Raw genomic sequence first — 23423 nt, forward strand, 5'->3', positions numbered from 1 at the left:
ACTACCACTGAATCTGGGGTATACTCTCTATCCCACAAAATCTTCCTAAGGAACTACTTTAATCAGTTTTTTTCTTGAAACCTTCCAACCTTACTTATTTCCTATCAAATAAATTCCAAAGTTCCTTGCCTGCTTTTTAAGCCCCTTCACGACCAGACCCTAAATTACTCCGTAGTAATAACAAGGATGTCTCAGAATTCTGAGTTTTAGGTTTCAGACTTTCAAAACACTAAATTCTAACTTAAAGAAATCTTTATTTTCCATCCTTGCCCAGTTCCATCCTTACTAAAGAATGGATTCTTCACAGCTAAATGTTTTTTTTTTACAGCTAAATGTTTTTATTGAACGATGCTGTTGCTGTAATTAGACAGTATTTTATTATTCTCCTTCAGCTCAATGCTATAGTCAATAGACTTGGCAGTACATAATTGTTGCCATTCTCCCTACAGGTCAGGGTTGAGAGATGCTGCAAGAGGCATGGTGTTATTATTGTTATTATTATTTTGGGTGCTAGATGGATGTGTTAGATGTATGTACTGTGTTTCCCAATAGCCAGGTTTAAAATGTTTTGTTGTCACACTGAGTATCTGGTGCTCTTTTGCACATCCTTGGACTGTCCAGAGATAAGCTATACTCTGCAAATCAACAAGGGCCGAGCCAGCTGTTTTCACCTTCACAGTCAAACTACCTGTTTCCTGCCATTGCAGGGGCTGGGAGTCATTCCAAGCCAAGAGGGATGGGCAAATATGGCTATTTCACTAGTAGGCATCTAGCACTGCTTTTCTGGCTTCTTCACACAGTGGATCTAATTTGCCATCACCTCCTAGGGAAAAAAAATAGTTTTTGGTTGCTTAACTTTTCCCCAAATCCAGTATTATCATATGAAATATATGACTTCTCTCAAAAAAAGATTTCCAAAAATTATCAGGAGTGAATATGATGCTTACTCATTTTTAGCAGGGCCAAAAGTGAGACTGCTCAAGTTTTTAATTCCACTTATGACAGGTGGAAAATAAGTAGATTCAGCCATAAGTAGTCTTTGGACAGAATTTCTTCAGAGATAATCCCTGATCTGGAATAAGCCTTTAAATCAAGTTTATAATGAACTATTTTTTAGAGCATTGCCTTTAATTTCCTTAGCAAACCTTGTTATGCTTTTCAAAAGGACCTATACCTTTGGAGGCCAGACACAGTTTAATAAACGTTTATAGAATCCCTACTATGTGCAAGGTATTGAACACTATGCTAAGGTGAGTACTAAGGGGTATCACAAGAAGCACCCTGGCCTCAACTAGTCTTGGAGTTCAAATACCTGAAGACAGTTCCCAAATTTCTCTCCCTCTCCCCTTTTCCTGTCTATCCTGAATCTTCTCTTCCTCAGGTCTAGCCCTTGCCCTTCTATCTTAGAGTTGTTACTAAGACATAAATTAAGGGTTTAAAAAGAAAAGAAAAGACCAGCTTTCTATTTTCCAAAAGTTACAATCCACTGAGTATATATAAACTCCCAGAAATTAGGGATTTTCACTTTTTGTATTTGTATCCCCAGGATCCAGCTCAGTGCCTAACACATAAAAGATGCTTAATCAATTCTTGATGATTAGTAGTAAGAGAGATTAAACATGCCCAAGAGAAACTATAAATGCAAACTAGAAAATGATTATTACACAAGAGACATAAAGAAGATGGCATGAGAGTTCAAAGGATGAAATAACCAGGGTTTGGAGAAGGCCCTTCTGTCTTTTGGGTCTCTTAATTAGTCTCTGCTTCAAGTCTCTCCTTTATTCAATCCATCTTTCACATAACTATCAAAGTGATATTCGTAGGGCTTAGATCTGGCCATGTTACTTTCTGGTTCAATAAACTTCGATAGCTCCCTATTCCCTCTAAGCTCAAGTGTTAACTTTGGTTTGGTATTTAAAGCCCTTCACAGCCTGGCACCAGCCTGCTTTTCTAGGCTTATTACTAGATTTTTTAGATATGAAGCTTATTACATTACTCCCCTCTATGTCATCTAAGTTCCAGCCAAAGTAGCCTTCTTGTCCTCCCCACGGATGACAACTATCTGCTATCACTATGCCTGTGCAAAAGCTGTTTGTCCTTCTGCCTGAGCTGCACTCCTTGCTCTCTTCCCCTAATTTCCCTTAAAAATCCCTAATTTCCTTTAAAGCTTAGCCTACATAAAGCCTTTTCCAAGAATCCCAGATACCCCTCTGCCATGGCCTTTCATTTATCGTGTATATGTTGTGGATGCCTACTTCCTCACCTAAGAGTTCTCCTCATCAGGGAAGTCATCCAGCATATAACCCAGTTCCTATATTTTGCATGTACCGATATGTACATATATAGTTGTCTTCTCCCCCATGGACTGTAAGATAGTTGAAAGCAGGGCCTTGTTTCATTTTTGCCTTCGTATCCTCAGTGCCTTGGACATTATAAATGCTTATTGATTGGTTGATTGATTGATTGGTTGATGGCTAGGAGGCATTGTAGAGATAGCATTGAGTCTGGAGTCAGGAAAACCTGATTTCAAATCTGCCCTTAGTCATTTACTAGCTGTGTGACCCGGAACAAATCACTTAACTACTATCTACCTCAATTTCCTTAACTCTAAAGTAGGAATACACAATCTATCTTGTAGAGCTAAAGAAAACCTATCTTCCAGGGCAGGGGCGAGGATCCAGTAAGTGCCAGGCACTCAGTAGGTGCTATAGAAATCTTAGCTATACTGCTGATGGTGACCTTACGGGGTAGAAAATCTGAGAGGAGAAAAATGGAAACACAATAATAATCCTCTGAAGTTTTCAAGCAGAAACTGGAATTGTTTTTGTAAAATAAATCATTAAAAAAAGCTCTTACATTTCTATTATCCTCAAAGAAATCATTACACTATACAGGATATGGTAGATAATAGAGATTCCCAAAGTGGGTGCTACCTCCCCCTGGTGGGTGCTGCAGTGATCCAGGAGAGTGGTGATGGCCACAGGTGCATTTATCTTTCCTATTAATTGCTATTAAAATTAAAAAAAATTAATTTCCAGGGGGCTAAGTAATATTTTTTTCTGGAAAGAGGGCACTAGGCCAAAAAAGTTTGGGAACCACTGTGGTAGAAAGAGATTCAGTTTGGAAGTCAAGAGACCATAGCATTCTAGTCCCAGCTCTGCCACTATTGATTCATTGTGAGCTTGGGCAAATGACTTCCCTTCTCAGAGTTCTGGGACTCTAAAATAACATCCAGCTCCTACTATGCTATTCTGAAAGCCTGTAATGCATTATAACCACCATGTGTTGGCAATATGAAAAAAAAACTTGATTTAGCATTGTTTTAAAAATACTGAGCAACCCTTCACTTAAGCCCAAGTAAGAAACATTGACATGATTTCCATGTTAGTAAATAGAGACAATCTCCTTCAAAATGGAGAGCAAGCTGTCTCAATGCCTCCTTTGAGAACTTACCAAAGTCCAACTCGTCGATTTTGCACTGGAAAACGGTTTCACCATTGACTACAAGCTCTACACAATTCCAGTCTTCTGTCTCCTGTAAAATGATTTCGTGTCCATCTTTCCTTAATACAGCTGAAAAAGAGGAAAAATGCATTAGGTGAAATGCAATCATTTCAAGTTATTGTGAATGACAAATTAGTCAGTAGAAAGAGCCAAGGATGGAAGTAAGAGTTGAAAGACCCTGGCTTTTAGTTCTTCCTTGCCATTATTCATATGACCTTAGGTGAATCACCATCTCTCTGGGCTTTAAAGTTGTTTCATCTCCAAAATAAGGCAGTTGGCTTCAGTGATCTGATGGCCCCTGCCAGCTCTGGCCATTCTATGAAAATAAGGTAATATATTTGTGTTGAAAGCACTTCCATGCCCCCATACCCATATACATGTCAAAAAATAAATAAGTAAAAGCAATTCCTAAACAAAACAACAAAAATTATTTAAGGTTAATGTCCAATTCAATTTATATTTTACCCTCCTAAAAATTGCCAAGATATAAAAATTAAGTTCTTTGGACTTATCAGTACTATGTGTTTTTTTGTAATTATCCCTCCTTTCTTGATATTTTCACTTTGAAAAAGGAATGGGTATGCTGGGGAAGATGATACTCCCATTGCCACCATCAGCAGCTTTCATTTGTATTTGAAATCTTCAAGCCCCATTAATGAAAGAACAGTGACTTGGAGCTACACAACAGTAGGTGATAATGTTAACTAGAATCTCATTCTTTTGATATTTCTCCAACAGAGGACACTAAAACAAAAGGCTATTTTGAAGCAGGCTACAGAAATGTTGGCATTTGTAAGAGAAGAGAAGGGAATGGAAATATTTTGGTAAAAATAAGAGAATGAGGGGGCAGCTGGGTAGCTCAGTGGATTGAGAGCCAGACCTAGAGATGGGAGGTCCTAGGTTCAAATCCGGCCTCAGACACTTCCCAGCTGTGTGACCCTGGGCAAGTCACGTCACTTAACCCCTATTGCCTAGCCCTTACTGCTCTTTTGCCTTGGAGCCAATACACAGTAGGGTTTAAAAGATGGAAAAAAAGTTAAAAAAAAATTATGTGTAGGGGGCAGCTGGGTGGCTTAGTGGATTGAGAGTCAGGCCCAGAGATGGGAGGTCCTAGGTTCAAATCCGGCCTCAGACACTTCCCAGCTGTGTGACCCTGGGCAAGTCACTTGACCCCCATTGCCTACCCTTACCATTCTTCCACCTATAAGTGAATACACAGAAGTTAAGGATTTAAAATAAGAAAAATAAGAGAATGAGTGCTGACTTGCTATCTCTCTTTCCTTTTTTAATTGCTGGCTAAGTGACATTAGTTTCTTTAATTTATTCTTGTCTCTCTTGTCTGAGATAAGACTCTTCAGTAAAACTGTTTCCAAGTTTTATTATTTTTTAAGGTAAGGGGAGAGATTACTTAAGAAAAACTCAAAGGGAAAAGGACCTATCTGTATAAAAAAATATCTATAGTAGTTCCTTTTGTGGTGGCAAAGAGAGAAGGTAGGAGTGAGAGAGAATTTGAAACTCAAAATTAAAAAAAAAGATGTTAAAATTGCTTTACAATGTTAATTGGGGTAAAAATAAAAAGAGTATTATAAAAAGGAAAACTCAGTGTGTTATAGCCAGAAGGAACTTAGAGATGATCTAGTTTAACCCTATTATTTTATGGAAAAGAAAAGAGCATTAGAGAGGGAAAGTGACATTTATTTTTATTTTCTTCTCAATGTGTGTGTAATTTTATTATATATATGTACATAATATACTTACTCCTAATACAGTTTTCAAATTAATGGTGTATTTTCTTCCTTTTTTCAAATAAAAAATGATTAAATCTTAAATTTGGAAGTGCCAGATATTGAACAAACAGACTCTTAAGTCAATGGTGATGGTGACAAGTGATTGAAAGGCTACTTAAGGATGATTTTGCAACTTTAGAAATGCTTATCCTGACTCTGCTACTTTTTTTCTAAGCAAAATTAGCATTTGCATACAAATTCCATTTTGTCTAGACACTTGGTTATGTTCCTTGAAGGCAGGGCACTGTATCTTATTTAAACTTAATATCCACCCTAGCTCCTAAAACAGTGTTCTGTACCTTTCAGGTGCCCAGTGTACCACCAGTTGCCTAGAAAACAACCCAGAGGCTGTGACTTGGCTGTGGTCTTCCAGGCAATATTGGTTACAGAGTCAAAGTTAGCTACTCAGTTAGTCAATAGATTTATTAAGTGCCTTCTATGTGCCAGGCACTGTTCTAAGCACCTGGGATAAAAAGAAAGGCAAAAGGCAGTCCCTGCTCTCAAGGAACTCACAGTCTAATGGAGGAAACAACATGAAAACAATCATCTACAAATACGTTATACATAGGATGAACTGGAAATAATTAGCAGCGAAAAGGCATTAGAATTAAGAGGGATTGAGAAAGACTTCCTGTAGAAGGTGGGTCTAAAGAACCTTGGGAAGCCAGGAGGCAGAGATGAAAAGGGAGAAAGAGCATTCCAAGTATGGGGGGCAGTCAAAGAGAATGACAGGAGTCAAGAGATAGAAACCTGGATTGCAGAGTATGTGGGTGGGGATTAGGTGTAAGAAGTCTGGAAAGGGGTGTGTGTGTGAGGGCAGGTTATGAGAAACAGAAGATTTTATATTTGTTTATGGAGGTGACAGGGGCCACTGGAACTTAGTGAGTAAGGAGGGAACATGGCTGATTATGTACTTTAGGAAGATGCCTTTGGCAGCTGAGTGGAGGATGGAACAGACAGTAAAGAGACTCGAGGACGCACCAGCAGCTACTGCAATAGTCCTAGTGAGAGGTGATGAGGACCTGTTACACCATGGTGGGGATTGTGCTCACCCTGCCATGATACTGTTTGAATATTTAATACTTATTATGTGATGCTATGTATCTGTCCAAATGGGACAGCATGTTCTTAGGGCCAAAGAAGTTGAGTGGAAGTCATGGGATCCCAGAGTGGACACACCATGGGGATCACTTTAACTCATACCAGAACCATGAAGAAATCTCTACAAATCTTTGACAAGTGGCCATGCATACTTCCAGGGGCAAGGGACTCACTACTTGAATTGACTAAATTTGAATGTGAGTTATGAAAATTACATTCAGTTAGTCCTGGTTCAATCACCAACTAAGAAAACCTAATGATCACAGTTTAGAGATGGAAGGAATCTGAGAGGCCATCTGTTCTAACTCTATCATTTAACAGACTGAGGAAGCCGAGACCCAGAAAGATTAAGTTACTTGTCCAAGGTCACATAGTAGTAAGTAGCAAAGACAAGATTTGAACTCAGGTCCTCTGACTCCAAATCCAACATTCTATATTGTGCCACACTTCATGAGAGTACCAGAATGATTTTAGAGGTTATTTTGGACAATTATTTTTCTCTCTGTAAGATTTTTCATCTGTACAATGGGATGATAGTCCTCAAATGATATTTCACTTAGTATTCACTAGGAGTATGTTATGTTAGGTTCTGTGACTCATAAATTAGTACTTTCTGCTCAGCTAAATAATGATGATTCACTAAGACTTAAGAAGGTACTCTACATGATTAAACTGGAAAGAAAAGTCAAAAAGAGGCAGCTGTTTTTGTCCATTTAAAAAATCTCCAAATTACATTTGATCTTGCTTTCAGAAAAGTAGACAAATATGCCAATTAATTGTATTTAATTACCGTGACAATTGCCCTGTCTAAATGTTGGCATGTGTCCACTTCATCTTTCGATCAGTTCAGCACAGCCAACTCCAACTGTGAAATATTTAATTGCAGAATTTTAATTTCATTTCAAAGAGGGAAACTTCAGAAAGTGACACAGCAAGGATTCCAATTAGCCAGAGAGCTCTCCTGGAGCATCCCAAGGCTGTGTGATGTGGAGGTTTCATCAGGTATTTTCCATTGGGTGGCCTCAAGGAGAACAAGAATGAATTCTGAAAATTGGATGTATTTTTAAAAAGAAGCATGGCCTCTATACCTTTTGACTCTGAAATTCCACTGCTAGGTATATACTGCAAGGAAGAAAATTTCAAAAACAAAGGCTCCATATAGACTAAAATGTTTATAGCAGTGTGTTTGTGTGTGTGTGTGTGTGTGTGTGTGTGTGTGTGTGTGTGTGTGTGTGTGAAAAGACAGATGCCCATCAAAACAAAGCAGATGATCATGGATTGGGGGATGTCTAAACATGGTGGTAAATAACACTGAAATATTACTGTCTTATAAGAAATAAGCAAACATGATAAATACAGAGAAGCATGAAAAGACTTATAGGAATACATGCAAAGCCAAGCGAATAGTAAGGGAAACAATACACAAGTCAAATCAATAAACTTTTATTAAATGCTTTCTGTAAGGCATTGCCCTAAGCAATCCTAAATGCATATAGATATAGATATACACACACACATATATGTATATAAATTAGGGGTAATCTCAAAAAGAAGGAACTAGGATTATGGGGAATTAGGAAAGGCCTCTTGCGCAAGGTAATATTTTAGCTAGGACACAAAGGAAACTAGGGAAGCCAGAAGAAAGAGATGAGGAAGGAGAGAATTCTAGGCATGGGAGAGAGCCAGAGAAAATGACTAGTCAGGAGAAGGAGTGGCTTGTTTGAGGAAAAGCAAGGAGGCCAGTGTCACTGAATCACAGAGTATATAGAGGGGATTAAGTCGTTTATAAGGATCAAAAGGGTAGGAAGGAGCCAGGTTATGAAGGACTTTAAAGACCAAACAGAAGATTTTCTGTTTAATCCTGGAGGTAATGGGAAGGCACTGGGACGTATTGAACTGGGGGGAAGAGAATGGCATGTTCATTCTTGAGATTTGGGAAGATAAATTTATCAGCTGAGTTGGGGAGACTTGAGGCAGGAAGGCCAACTAGCAGGCTACTATAATGTCTAGGTGTGATGTGATGAGGGTCCGAACTAGGGTGGTGTGAGTGTCAGAGGAGAGAAGGAGTACATATGAAAAATGTTTTGAAGGCAGAATCAACAAGATAGTAATAGATTGACTATAGGGGGTGAAAGAGAAAGGAGGTGAGGAAGACACCTAGATTGTGAACTTGGATGACTAGAAGGACAGTGCTAAAAGGACCACAACCAAGCAGCCTGTAGTGGGTTGAGAAGTGAGAATAGAGAAATGCTCAGAGATGAATAGCAGAAAGCACAAAGATTAGAGTTGCCTGGAAAGATAGTCATGGGACCAGCACTGTTCTTGGAAGTGAGGGGCTAGGAGGATGGCCCTGACAGGCTCTGTAAATGGAACAGACTAGAATCTATAAATATGAGAGTTCTGGAGCACATTGTAAAAGAGGACAGTACCAGCACCAAGTTCTAAGTGCACCCCAACCCTGCAGCACAAGGCCTTTCACTAGATGGTCTTATGCTTTGGTTTAGTTTTGGTAACGGTAATTTTTCACACAGTGAGGCAGGAACAGAGGCATGTGAGTCCAGGTTCCTCAGGATCCTTGACTTCTAGTGTGGAGTATAGATTCCCAGTATCTCCTAAGGTACTTATATCATATCCACTTCCCAATAGTGTCTGCTTGAGCTGAAGGTCTGCTCAGCAAAGATGTAATGACAAGTAGGGCTCTACCTGCCAGCCTTCTCCAGCCTTCTCCTATTCATCAGATCCTCAGAAATGATCATGTAGGAACTAGCTGATTCCAGATATACTCTGAAGCCCATTCTGAATTTGTTGTGAATATTATCATCACAGCAATGGGATATTCTCTCAGCTCTGGTATGACAGCTTTGGGCTTTTGGAATGACAATGACTCACTCCTTCCCAATAGCTCCCTGGCAACCTGCAGCAGCTCAACATTGGGTTTGTAGCTTGAGTCCTGCAGCTAAATTAGCTCTAGCATGATTTCCTGAAAGGTTGGGATAGTCTGTTCTTGCTGGTCCTTTGCACTTTCTTCAAGCTTCCCAGACATCAAAATTTTTCCTCCCTCAGGAAGTGGTGCAGCAAGTAATATTCTCCTGTAATCATCCCAATCCATTCAGCCAAAGGCCTCTTCACCTTCTTTTCCTCCTGAGAGATGTTTCTTGGCTTCCTCAAAATCCTTCCGCAAGTGACCCAGAGACTTCTAGGGATTCTCCCTGGAATAGTGAGCAGCCTTTTCTACAGAAGATTTTGTGGGCCTCAGGTTCTGGCATTTGGCAACAGGACACACACTTATGTCTGATCTTTCTCACAAAAGAACTCAATTGCTTCCTTGTGAGTGGGACACTGGCTCTGTCCTTTGGTACCCTGTAAATGGAGGGGAGCTGAGCTTCTTGCCAATTTCAGTCATCTTTTCCAGGATCACATTGAGTGCTGGGAATTTTCTGATCAGAGAAACTTGCTTGCATTGAGGACAAGAGAAAGTTGTTGCATCAACTCTCCAACTCCAGGAGAGACATGCTCGGCCAAAGTTGTGTTCAGTCTATGGTGACTGTCTTATAAGAAAAGTAGGTCTTATAAGATGACACAGCTGATACTGCTCTGCAGTTTCTGGATCATTTCCATAAAAGAGACCATTTTTCTTTCTGGAGTTTCTTTCCTCCAGCAACTGAGAACAAGTGATATTCAGTTTCACTCAAGGAAAAGTTTCAAACAGAACGTTCCTCTTTTATAGAATGTAGCTCCATTCCTTTAGTGACTTCCAGATAAAGTGAATTCATTTTCCTTGAATCCTCAAGTTAAACAAGTTAACACTTGCTAGTTGCCGAAACCCTGAAGCCCCTAAAGGTCACACTTCTGATTGACTTCTGTGGACTGACAGGTTGTAGATGCTGAGCCCCACTGAGGGAGTGATTCCCAAAGTGGGCACTACTGCCCCCTGGTGGGTGCTGCAGTGATCCAGGGAGGCGGTGATGGCCACAGGTGCATTTATCTTTCCTATTAATTGCTATTAAAATTAAAAAAAAATTAATTTCCAGGGGCGCTAAGTAATATTTTTTCTGGAAAGGGGGTGGTAGGCCAAAAAAGTTTGGGAACCACTGATTTAGACTTTTCAATAAGAGCCCCAGCCTTGCTTGAAATAGAATGCCTTTCTTTTCATGTTTCTTTACAAAGGGTTGATAGCATATTGAATAGAGAATTAGACTTGGAATCAGCACACAGTGATTTCTGCCTCGGAAGCTTCCTAGTTTTGCGATATTTCTCTTTACTTCTCAACTGGCTGTATTACATTAGGACTTCTCTGACTGAGTTCTTCCCTATGCCCTCTATTTAGAGTTTTGGAACACCAGTCACTCTCCTGGCTCAGCTCCTATCTAATTGAACCCTCCTTCTCAGTCTCTTTTAATGGATGCTCATTCAATCATGCCCTCATGAACATGGAAGGCGTCCTTCAGGTTTCTGTACTGGGCCCTATTTTCTCTCTATTCTACTTCATTTGGTGATCTCATCAAATCTCCTGGATTTAATGACTATGCTGATGATTCTCAAATCTCTCTCTCTCTCTTTTTTTAAACCTTTACCTTCTGTCTTGGAGTCAATACCATGTATTGGCTCCAAGGCAGAAGAGTGGTAAGGGTAGGCAATAGGGGTCAAGTGACTTGCCCAAGGTCACATAGCTTCAAATCTCTTTTAAAAGTTAAAAAAAAAATCTCCAAGGGCAGGTAGATGTCTCGGTTCTTCAAGAGCCAAGCTAGAATTAGGAGATCCTGAGTTCAAATCTGGCCTCAGCCATTTCCTAGCTGTGTGATGCTAGGCAAGTCACTTAACCCCAATTGCTTGGCCCTTACCAATATACAATATTGATTCCAAGACAAAAGGTATGGGTTTAAAATAAATCTTCATTGTGAAGTACTTTACAAACTTGAAAGATATGTTATAGATACTAGCTATTATTATTATCATTAATTTTACATTTCAGCAAAATTGGATTTTTTATGTCCTCTATTCTTTTTTTTAAACTATTACCTTCTATCTTAGAAGTGATATTAAGTATGGGTTTCAAGGGAGAAGAATGGTAAGGGCTAGGCAAGAGGGGTTAAGTGACTTGCCTAAGTGCCTTGATCCTATCTTTTTTCCTACCCTCCTGACTCCAGGTCTGGTGCTCTAATTACTGTGCTACCTAGCTACCCTATAACACAGTCTTTTTTTTTAAAAAACTCTTGCCTTCTGTCTTAGAATCAATACTAGGTATTGATTCCAAGACAAAAGAATGGTAAGGGCCGGACAATGGGGGTTAAGTGATTTGCTCAGGATCACACAGCTAGAAAATGTCTGAGATAAAATTTGAACCCAGGACCTCACATCTCCAGGTCTGACTCTCTATTCACTGAGCCACTTAGTTGCCCCTGTGCCCTCCATTCTTGTCCTGCCCTTCTCTGCCAGCTCTCATGCCAGAAGTTTATGCTCTCTCCCTGACCCCCATCTCTACCCATGGAGGTCTCTCCTATACTTTACAATTCAATTCAAGTGCCACCTCCTCCAAGAAGCCTTTCTTGATCTTTTGTCCCTTATCATTATCTTTCCCTCTTTAAACTAGTCACAGTACATCGACTAGAATTTTCCTTTGGGCTCTTCACTCTCCCTGGGCATCACAGCTATTTTTGTATATGTCACTCTACCCTACCCCCAAGCCTACCCTCATCCCTCATCGCACCATAAGCTACTTTCTTTGACATATCTGTCTTTGTATCCTGAGCATCCAACACAGTATCTTGTGTACCATAATTCTTAATGTTTGTTGAAGTAGATTCTTTTTTTAAACTTTCCCTAAAACAAGCAAGGACTACAATAGTTACTGTTATTTTGTAGGCACAGATTCATGTGGGCTTACACACCCTCAGCTCCAGCAGTGCCAACAGCATAGGACTAGAAGAAGTACAATTACATTGGGAAGTAGCGAGTGGGTGGTCTACACTTTTGTCTACATGACCCCTTGTGGTTGCCTACAGTGACTAGAATCATTCCCCTGGAAGTGTACTCTCATTTGATGTGCAATAATTAGGGTCTGAAGGAAGAAGGAAGAAAAAATTAGAGTAGACTACCCTGATTACCCTGTGGGGTGTATGTATGTATGTGTGTGTGTGTGTGTGTGTGTGTGTGTGTGTGTGTGTGTGTGCAGATAATGATCACATCATCATCATTACTGGCTTTTCAGGTTTAATCGAGAGAGTTTTCTGCAGTACAAGTAAACCTTCATCTAAGTAGATTATTTTTTCCACTTTCCTCATTAACAATAACCTGCTATATCATAGGTCACCTGTGAAAGAGTGAAAACAAGGTCTTAATATCTATACTTATTATCTAACCTCAGCCCCAAATCAGCTATCATCAAGCCCATATTCATTTATTTTGACCTCATAATCAAACTCAAGATTGGGGGATTTAGACTTTTTTTAAAAATTAAAGCATAGTATGGAAAAATGCTTGTATATATCTTCTCTGTTCCTTACCCTATCTTCTATAAAATCACATAATAGAGAATCGCAAAGCACAATAAAAACTCTGAACAATTCCAAATACCCTTTTTAGGGACAGTGAACCAATAAGTCCCAAGTATTTAGTTGTTGTTGTTGTTTTTTTTTTTTTATTGTTGTTGGTTTTTTTGTAGGGGGAATGCTAAAAGACAATTATTGGGTAGTGTAAAGGGCATGAGATATGGGGTCAGAAGTCTCAAGCTCAAATTCTACCTCAACTATTTATTACATATTAGGAAAGGTAATTTAATTTCTCCGGGGTGGGGGGGGAGGACTCAGTTCCCCCACCTGTAAAATGAAGGAGTTGGAATAGATTGGGGAATATTAAACTTTCGTATGTCATGAACACCCTCAGCATTCTGATGAAATCCATGGGCCTCATCTCGGAATAATAGTCTAAATGCATAAAATAAAATACATAACAATTATATTGAAATGAAGATGTAATATTCCCATCCAAATTCACTGATAGCCCTGAAATCTCTCCATAGATCCCGTGCTAAGAATCTCTGGACTAAATAATCTCTAATGTCCCTGCCTGCTCTAATTCAGTTCAGTAAACATTAAATAACCACCTAGTAAGTGGAGGACATTATGTTAAATAACAGGAATACAAAGATAAAGAGAATCTGGTTCTTATCCAAAGGAGTTTACATTCTGCTAGGGTGATAACATGTATACAACTAAATATTTACATTGTTTACACAAGGGATTTTCAAGGGGAAAAGAGAGTACAAAATCTCTGATCTTATCTGCTGGTGCATAGAGATAAGCTGATCAGCTACTAAAAAAAACCTAGTAATATAGAAAAGTACATCTTTTTGTCTTTATAAGATCTACCATGGTTGGCTAGTTGGTAAAGTGATTAGAGCATTGGACTGGATGTGAGGAAAACTCATCTTCCTGAGTTCAAATCCAATCTCTGACACTGACTAGCTGTGTGATCCTGGGCAAGTCATTTAACCATATTTGCCTCAGTTTCCTCATCTGTAAAATTAGCTAGAAGAAGGGAATGCAAACCCCTGTGGTATCTTTGCCAAGAAAACCCCAAAATGAGGTCATGAAGAGCCAGGCCCAACTAAAATAAATGAACAATAACAAAGGTCTACAATCTTTACATCCTCTTAGGAATGAATGAGTACAGAGTTGGGAGGCTATTTTATGGCAAAGTAATGGGAACTTGAGGCAACAAACTATTGAGCATTAATGAGAATGTCCTTCATTTAAATGTCATGACTATCCACTGAGGACTAGTCTTTCAAGCTCTTAATAGTTGCTTTAGGTTGGGTATGAAAAGAAAGGCCAGATAAATTTCTTCCTTGAAACGGAATACTTGTAAAAGCCTTGGCTAAACTTGTGGATAAATCAACGTAAAGCTATTAAGCCCCCCACAGAAGAAAGGCCTCTTTGAGGACTGACACCTAATTCTTTAAGTAGGATTTGTGCTAACTGAACAAAAATAGAAAAATTCTTTGGCACACCTTGCAAGAGTTATTTCATACTCTCTGCTGTGATTTACACGTCATTGTTAGAAGATCAACATAGGGAGATTTCTCTTCCCCTACCGGAGAGAGATATAACCATTGCTGTCATTAATGGACATTGCTGATGTGCACCAAGGGAAATACAAGTGATTTGTTTAGTCTATAAGTTGAATGAGAGTGAATTTTGTTTTCAAGGGTCAGTTCCTACTGACAACTATTAGTGGATTAGCTGATGGAGATAAGTGATCTAGGCAAGGAAAAGCTACAGGCAGAGAAACTAGCAAATATTTTCTGTTAAATATTCATCTCATATTTCATCGCATCTCCTGTCCTACTACTTCACTCTATCTTGATCATTCCTTATAAACATGCTCTCCTTACTCATCGCTATATCTGGTTTCTCGATGAGTCCATCATCATGAATCTACCATTTTACTTTGTTCTCCATTGTTCAACCTTAACCAATGGTTAGTTACTTCAGCATTGTTGTCTAATCTAACCTCGAATTCCTTTCCTTTGGGATATTCTGCTATTCTCTGCCTTCTCAGTCCTAGGTCATCTCTACCAACTCTGTTAATCTAGCATTTGTATGAAAGATGGACTGGAGAAAGAAAGGAGTGGTGGCAGGATGACCTGTTAAGAGACTGATTGGCAACATTCCAGGCAGGTGCTGATTTGGCAGTAAGGACTTGTAACAAGATGATGGAAATGAGAATAGAGAAAAGAGAAAGGGTGTGATAAAGGTTGCAAAATCAGAAGCAGTAAAACATGCTACCTGTTTGATTGCGTATGAGAAGCCAGAGATAAGAATAAAAAATGATCCTAAAATTGTGAACATGGAATACAGGGTGAATGTTGGTATCACAGATCAAAAGAATGAAGTGGGATAGAGGATAAATTTTAGACAGAGAGATAATCTAGACAATTTTGGACTGAATTGAGCTTTTAAAAAAATCTTTACCTTCAGTTTTAGTCAGTTCTGTGCATTAGTTCCAAGGCAGAAGAGTAATAAGGGCTAGGTAATGGGAGTTAAGTGACTTGCCCAGGGTCATATACTGAATTGAGTTTTAAGGTATTGATCAACTGAGTTGCATTGATATTTAAGGAATTGAACAGGTATGCATGTATTCTATCCAGCTGGAAATGTAGGTTGAATGCTTAGAAGAGACTTGAAAATCATCAGAAGAGAGGTGGTTCAGAGGGAGAAGCCATGGAGGGAGTGAATGAGACCATCAAGAAAGACAGTATAGAGAAAAAGAGGATTGAAATGCATGCAATGGGAAATGAGATAGTGAATAGCTAAGAGGGGAAGTAAATGGACTATTGAGTCACAGCGGGGCTCATTTAAGATTATGCAACATGGGTTTGTAGTGTGAGAAATATATATGGTCGGTCATTACACTGATCAGAGTTCTTAAGTCTTCCAAAGTTTTTGCTTTTTAAAAAATTACAATGTGGTCTTTGTATACATTCTTCTGACTCTGCTCATTTTACTCTACATTAGTTAATACTATCTAAGATTCTCTGAAATTATCTTTTGTTACTGCTTATGGTGCAAAAATATTCCATTACATGTATATACCACAATTGGTTCAGCAGTGATGGGCACCCTCTTAGATTTTAGATCTTTTAATTCATTCAATTTCTTTTTCCTTTTTAATACCCCTTCAAGAGCAGAAATTTCATTAACTACTTTCCTCCCTGGAATTATTTTTTCTCTTAATCTTCCCAGTCCCCATCCCCATTCCTATCTCTGCTCCCTTTATTTTTTGTTTTCCTGATGAGTTTGATATATTTCTATACCAAATGGTGTGTATATGTGTTTAACCTTCTTTTGTCCATTTCAGATAGAAGTGAAGTTCAATTGATGTTCACTTTCCCACTTCCCCTTCCATGTTTGTATATTCTTTTCATGCTTCCCAATTATGAGAATAGCAAATTTTACCTCCTCCTTCTCTTCTATAGTAATTCATTCTTTTTATCCTCCCTTCTATTTCCTTTCTTCAGATCATCAGAATAGAACCAATTCACCCACAAGTCCTACTTTTCTTAACTCCAATAATACCCTTTGAAGAAATTAAATTTATAAAAGAATGCTTATTTCTTTTCCTTCACTAGAATGTTAGCACAACATCATTATACATCCCCTTCTGATTGCTTAGAGAAATGTATCTTTTCAAGTCTCTCTTGACTCATGTGTCTGGATTTCAAAGTTCCTACTCAGATCATTTTTTTTTATCAGAAATGTTTGAAATTACTCTGCTCCATTAAAGGTTAATTCCAGGGGGCAGCTGGGTAGCTCAGTGGATTGAGAGCCAGGCCTAGAGACGGGAGGTCCTAGGTTCAAATCTGGCCTCAGACACTTCTCAGCTGTGTGACCCTGGGCAAGTCACTTGACCCCCACTGCCTACCCTTACCACTCTTCTGCCTTGGAGCCAATACACAGTATTGACTCCAAGACGGAAGGTAAGGGTTTAAAAAAAAAAAAGGCTAATTCCAAACACCTCCCCAACCCCAGTATTATACTTAGCTTTCCTTGGTAAGCTATTCTTGGTTATAGGATAAACCTATTCCTTCTGATTTTTGGACAAGAGAATTTCAAGATCTCCTTTCCTTTGTAGTAGAAACTGCTAGGCTTTATATAATCCTGATTGTGGTATTTAAATTGCTTCTTTCTGGATGCTCGAGGTATTTTTTCTTTTATGTAGAAGTTCTAGATTTTGGCCATAACATTCCTGGAATTTTTCCTTTTGGGATTTCAAGAGTTCTCTCAAGGCCCTCTATGACATCTCAAGGCAGAGTGGTAGGAAACTCACTGTCCTGATGTAGCTCAATCATAGCCATACTAGCACTGGTATGCTTCCTTGGGCTTCTGAGGTCTCTACTGTTGGTTTAAAATCATCCTGGGACTTTCTAGTGGAAGACCTCCACTTTTGCTACCTCTGGACACAAAGCCCTGCAGGCTGTATTTGTTTCTGGCCTATGTCTGGTGGAGGTTACTCTTTTATTTTCCTGTTTGGGCACTGGCTTTTTTTGAGGTCCCCTATCAAATCATCTATGGGCTACTGACTGACTTGTACAGTTTTGGGATGGAAGAAGTCACTTTAGTTTCTTGACTGAATTTCTTAATCATTATTTAGTCTGGGATAAATATCAGGTTTTGGTGGAATAGGTGTAGAGGAACTAGACGGTCTCCCTTTGTTCAGGCAATTATCTTTTCCAGATTTCTCTAGTTCTGAATCTAAACGACTTTCTAGACATTACTACTTTAGTATCCTGAATTTATCATATTTCCCCTTAAGACTTTTTATAATTTCTTCACTTTTTATTAATGGCATTGCTATTCTATGATGTATGTAAGTTAAAAAACCATGAGACCTATTTATCTTTCTTTTCCTTCATCTGTTACATCTAATCCTCCTACACACTTTCACTAATACCACCTAAGCTCAGGGCCTCTTGCCTAAATGAGTCTCCTGCCTCCTCCAATCTATCCTTCATACTCATAGAGAACTATTTCTAATGCAGTCTTATCAGTCACTTTTCTGTCAAAATTCTTCATTTTTTTCTCATTACTTAAAGAATACAACATAAACTCCTTAGTAGGCATGAAAAGTCTTCCAAAATTTGGATCAAATCTACTTTTCCCCACATATTACTATCCTTTATTCACTCTATATTCTAGCTATGCCAGATTGGTTATCTACCTTTTTCTGATCTATCAGCCTTTACATATACTGATACCTGTTCCTTGAATAGTCTACCTCTATTTCTTCCTGGTAAAATCTTCCTCTTCTCAGCTCAACTGATATCACCCCCAAGAATCCTTTCTGGGGAGCTTTAAGTCCCTCTCTTCTAAAATTTCTTATATCATTCTGATCTGCAAATTCACTATGTATTTATCTCTCAAAAGAATTTAAGATTCTTGGGGATAGAAATTATTTTGTTTTTGTCTTTGCCCAACATCTAGCATTTCATGCAGTAAATGCTTAATTTTTGCTAAATTGAATTATAAGCTATTTTTAATTTTCTGGCATATAGTATTTAATAAGTATTTGTGTATTGATTGAGTCTCATTACAAGATTATAAACTTCTTGGAAGGGGCTGCCTTTTGTTTCATCTTAATATCCCAGTTCCTAGCACAATGTGTTACATATAGATGTTGTTGTTGTTAATCTTTTGTCCTTTGTTTTTGAAGAGGACCAATAACAACACAGGGTGATATCTTGATTTGTGCAGGAATTGGATTTAAGTGAAGCAGAGTTGCACAAAGTCATCAGTTTCACTCTCTTCCAGAGTCACTGAAGCCCAATGGCAAGATAGAAGCCTGGGATGCAGTGAATGACCTTGGCATCTTTGATGTCTTCCATGTCTGATCAAACTCTAAGCATGCTTAGGTATTTTTATTCAACTGAGGTATATGGGTGTTCAAGAAAGAGTAGCACCTCTGGTGTGAGGACTTGCTAAGCCTTTTTAGGCTGCTTATCCACCTTTGGTTTTCACCTGGCACTCAACTAGTAACTCATAGGCTACATCCATTGATGAATTGGGGGCTGTCTACCTCAAGCATGTGAAAACTGCTCCTGGTAGACTGGGAAGAGGAGAACAATTTGTTACAATGGCCATGAAGGCAGCTGAAGCAGAAATTTAGTATAATGAATTAGGCATTTAATAAATGTTTATTGAACTAAATAATGTAGAGTCATGATGGGGTTATTTCTATTGAACTTTTATTATTTTATTAATTTATTTTTATTATATTTTATTATATTATTATATTTTATATATATACATAAAATAATTTATATGTAATAATGAAAAAATCCTCAATTTGTTTAAAGTAAAGTTCAGTTCTGGAAGGGTTGGGCATAATTTTAAGGTCAACTTGAAATGGGAGAAAATAGGCAGAAGAGTAAGGCTAAGATTTTTTCTGGAAATGTCTTGTTTTCAGACTCAAATTGTATATATACAAAATTCTTTTTTTAAAAACCTTTACCTTCCATCTTAGAATCAATACTGTGTGTTGGTTCTAAGGCAGAAGAGCAGTAAGGGCTAGGCAATGGGGGTTAAGTGACTTGCTTAGGGTCACATAGCTAGGAAGTGTCTGAGGCCAGATTTGAACCTAGGACCTCCTGTCTCTAATCCTGAGCCTCTCAATCCACTGAGTGAGCTGGCTGCCTCCTATATACAAAATTTTGAAAATTAATTTACTCCTGATGCTATTGTAAGAAGTTTTTAGACTATAAAAGTGAAGATTGGAAAGGGCAAAAGTCAGGGAAGTAGAAATGGTAAGAGAAAGTCCTTCCAGGATTAAAAGAATTTCTCCACACCTTGGAAAATTCTGAGGCTTGAATAGCTCAACATTATATAAAAAAGCCAGCAGAAACATCAAACTTATTATTTGCCTCTACACCTTTGACCGTTATACTTTATTTGCATAAGACCCAATGGAAATTTGAGAAGTATACCAGGATGGTCACTATAAGTGAAAATGGGATTCTCCTCACTTAGGCAACTCTTATCTGAGTCAGAAGTATTGTTGAACAGGAGAAGGTAAAATTCTTCTACCTCCTGCCCATGGTGATAAATCTCAGAGCAGAGGCTTTGGAGCCAAAGAGATGAGGCTTTTGCCAATCCTAAGCTAAGGTTTGCAGACCATACCTTAAAAATAAAAATCACTTTAACACTCCAGTTTCAAGAGAACAATAACACTCAAGCAAGTGAGAGGCTGGGGATAGTGGGGACTAAAGATGTTGTTCACCATGGAATGAGCTGAAGGAGCCCAGCAGATTGACCTGTCTACCACAAAGGCTATACCTTGTAAAGAGTTTAGTGTCTATTAGCTTCCTGTGGAAGATATCAAACTGTAGACTGAGTCACATAATTACTGGATCTTTGGCTAGTAAGTAGTGCTAGAAATCAGTAATAAAAGAACTGTTTTTTGTGTGTTTTTAAATCTTTTTACCTCAGACACTAATTTGTTTACAACTTTGTTTACAACAAAACAAAGCTATAAAGATGAATGAAGTGGACTGTACCACTGAATGTTTTCTATGGTAAACTTCTTACCATTAAACCAGCCTCTTAAGATGTTTATTATGTATGTATAAAAGCAATGGCCACAAGAATTCCATTGGTGGTGGTGATTTACTTTTATTGTATATAATACTTGGCAACTGTAGCAATTATGTATAAATAGAAACTCACACATTGACAAAAAACTGGTCTAGTCTCAGCCCACCCCAACAATGGACTGACCATCTAGCGAAGACACTATGCCCTGCAATAAGCAAGCCTAGTTAAGCCCCCTCTCCAGCTCAAATTCCATGCTCTGTGAGAAACCAGTTCAATGAAAATAATTTGTCCACCACATATATCATCACATGATCACTGTGAACTTTGGAAGGGCTTTCTGGAGAAAGAAAGGACATTGAGGTCTGTCTATTCCAGAATTATGGATTATCTTGACCATGTTGGTTCCCTACATATGTACCTTACTGCCTCTGTACTTTAAGTCTGTGCCCACTCTCTCTCCATGGACTTTGTGTGTATTTCTGAGAGAAAACAGGATTGGGAGATGGGAAGTTTTTTAAGTATTATTCTTGCTATATCATTTGGGTATCTTTTAAAAAGAGATAATGAAGTCTACTGGCTGACTATTAATGGGAAGCACATTGGTGGGAGCTTGTGAGTTATAATTTTTAGATAAAATAACTCATAGATTTCAAGGCAGCAGGCACCCCCTGGAGATCCAACTTGTCAGTGTCGGCTTTAATCAGGAGAGTGAAGTCAGAAAGGGGTGCTACATTAATATTCAATTAATTAAGTACTTGAGAGAGGACATGAAGGGATTCCCAGAAACAGACTCCCATGAGGTTGTAGTGCATTTCAGGGATGGAGGAACCACTACTGCAAAAGTACAGAGATAGGAAAAGGAAAATAAGCCAATTTGGTTAGATCAGAGTGACACAGGAAAATGGTTAAAAGGTTTTTCAAAGAGAATTGGAAGACCTTAAATTTGATCTTAGGGGTAATAGGGAGTCACTGAAGTTTGTTGACTAGATGAATGACATGATCAGATATGTGCTTTAAGAAAATCATTTCATATCCATCAGACCGAGAACTCTTTGGAAGCAGGATTGTCTTTTACCTTTTTTTTTGTATTCCCAGCACTTATAGCTTGGGGCACATAGCTTGCTCATAGTACATTATTACTAACTGAAGGGAAGAAATAGTTTTGATAAGAAAAAAAAATCCAAAGAGATTCCATCAGTTTGAGGGAGTCTTCCATGAAGGATTTTTGGGAAAACAGAGATGAGAGTCATAGAGACACAAGAAGGCACAGATAGGTGCTGAATTAATCACAGCATCATAGAATTGGAAGGGATCTCTGTGGTCAGTTAGTCCACTTCATTACTATCCTATGACATAACAGACTAGCCATCTAGCCTACGCTTGAAGACTACCATTGAGTGGGAACCTACCACCTCTCAAGATAGATCTTTCCACTTTGGGACAGTATAAATGTTGAGAAGTTTTCCCTTACACCACTTAACGAAGTGGCTTCTTTGCAACTTCTACCTAGTTTTTTTATTCTGTTCTTTGAGGAAGGGAGGAAGGAAAAAAAGAAGAAAAGAAGAAGAGAAGGAAAGAGGAAAGGAAGAAAGGGTAAAGAAGGAACGGAAGAGGAAAGGAAGGGAGGAAGTGAGGAAAAAGGAAAGAAGGAAGGAAGAAAGGAAGGAAGGAATGAAAAGAAAGAGGGAGGGAATAAGCATTTATTCTGTGCCTACTGTGCACCAGGCTCTGTGCCAAGGACTTTACAATTATTATCTCACAACCACCCTGGAAGGTGCTCTCAATGACTCCATTTTACAGATGGAGATACTGAGGCAAACAAGAGTCTCAATGTCTTTTCCTGGAACCACCTATTCTGAGGGTGTCCGCGACCTCAGGATGTGGCTTCTGCTCTCCCTACCTCGGGTCTCCGCTCCGCCATGCTTGCTCCCTCCCTCAGGCACGTGGTCGGTCCGCCCCGCCCCTCCTTGCCCCGCCCCCTGCGTCGGCCCCAGCGCCCCCGGCCCGCGCTCACTCAGCAGACCCTCCAGGCGGAAGGTGCGGTGCTGCGCAGTCAGCTTGCACATGCGGTACGGTCCATAGAGCACGTAGACTAGCGCTTTCATCGGCATCTTGGAAAGTGCAGGCACAGGCGAAGGCAGAGGGCAGGTGGGGGCAGGGATCAAAATGGCCGCCCTTCAGGAGGTTGGGCGGAGCCTCTTCCGGTCACGAGGCGGGCGGGGCGGAGTCTCAGGACAAATTAGGGTTTGAGGAAAGGGGAGGAGAAAGAAAAGGCATTCACGTGGAGTTTATTCTGTGATGGGGCAGGAGCGGGGCTTCCTATACCCTCTTTTTAACATTTTTGCCCTAGGCCTGGTTAATGAAGTCATAGGAGGCGGGTTTATGAAGTTGGTGGCGACAGAAAATGGGGGTAGGAAGTAGTGGTGGGGCTATTGAGAGGAGTAGGGGCAGGTAATTGCGTAGATGAAGCCTAGGCGCTGGCCAACAAGATGAAGACCATAATTCAGCCGCCAAGGCAGAGAGCCCAGGGTCTGGCTTAGCTGAAAACAAACAAACAAAACATTGTTCTTAGTGGACTCCGTTCATAAAAGGCACCCCGAAAATTTAATTTGCTTTAACTGAGGAGAGGAAAGGAACTTTCAAAGCACTAAAATAACCATTTTCTGATTCCCCACTTTGTGTGTCTGTATTCAGGGTCCCACCCCTTATCTCCTCCCACTCTGGCTATGGCAGCAGCCTCCCAACTGGGCTCCCGCTGATTGAGCCTCTTTACCCTCTCCATCCTCCACACACATGCCAGTAATTTTCTTTAAACGCAGCTCTGACTTGGTACTCCTCTGCTCAAGAAACTACAGTGACTCCATTATCTCCAGCATGAAACCCAAGTTCCTTACTTTGGCCTTTGAGGCCCTTTACAACTTGATCTAAGCATGTCTTTCCAACT

The 23423-nt window shown here is 39.3% G+C and overlaps 1 protein-coding gene across 1 annotated transcript; it reads right to left on the reverse strand.

The window, feature by feature from the left end:
* Window positions 1–758: 758 nt before the first annotated feature.
* Window positions 759–22590, reverse strand: C2H10orf53 (chromosome 2 C10orf53 homolog). Its single transcript, XM_044662700.1, has 3 exons — window positions 22494–22590; window positions 3454–3573; window positions 759–823 (listed from the first exon to the last, which is right to left on the reverse strand). Exons 1-3 carry the CDS (start codon window positions 22588–22590, stop codon window positions 759–761), a joined length of 282 nt encoding a protein of 93 aa, XP_044518635.1.
* Window positions 22591–23423: the final 833 nt, after the last annotated feature.

The sequence above is a fragment of the Gracilinanus agilis genome, chromosome 2 (assembly GCF_016433145.1).
Source record: "Gracilinanus agilis isolate LMUSP501 chromosome 2, AgileGrace, whole genome shotgun sequence".
NCBI classification, from domain to species: domain Eukaryota; kingdom Metazoa; phylum Chordata; class Mammalia; order Didelphimorphia; family Didelphidae; genus Gracilinanus; species Gracilinanus agilis.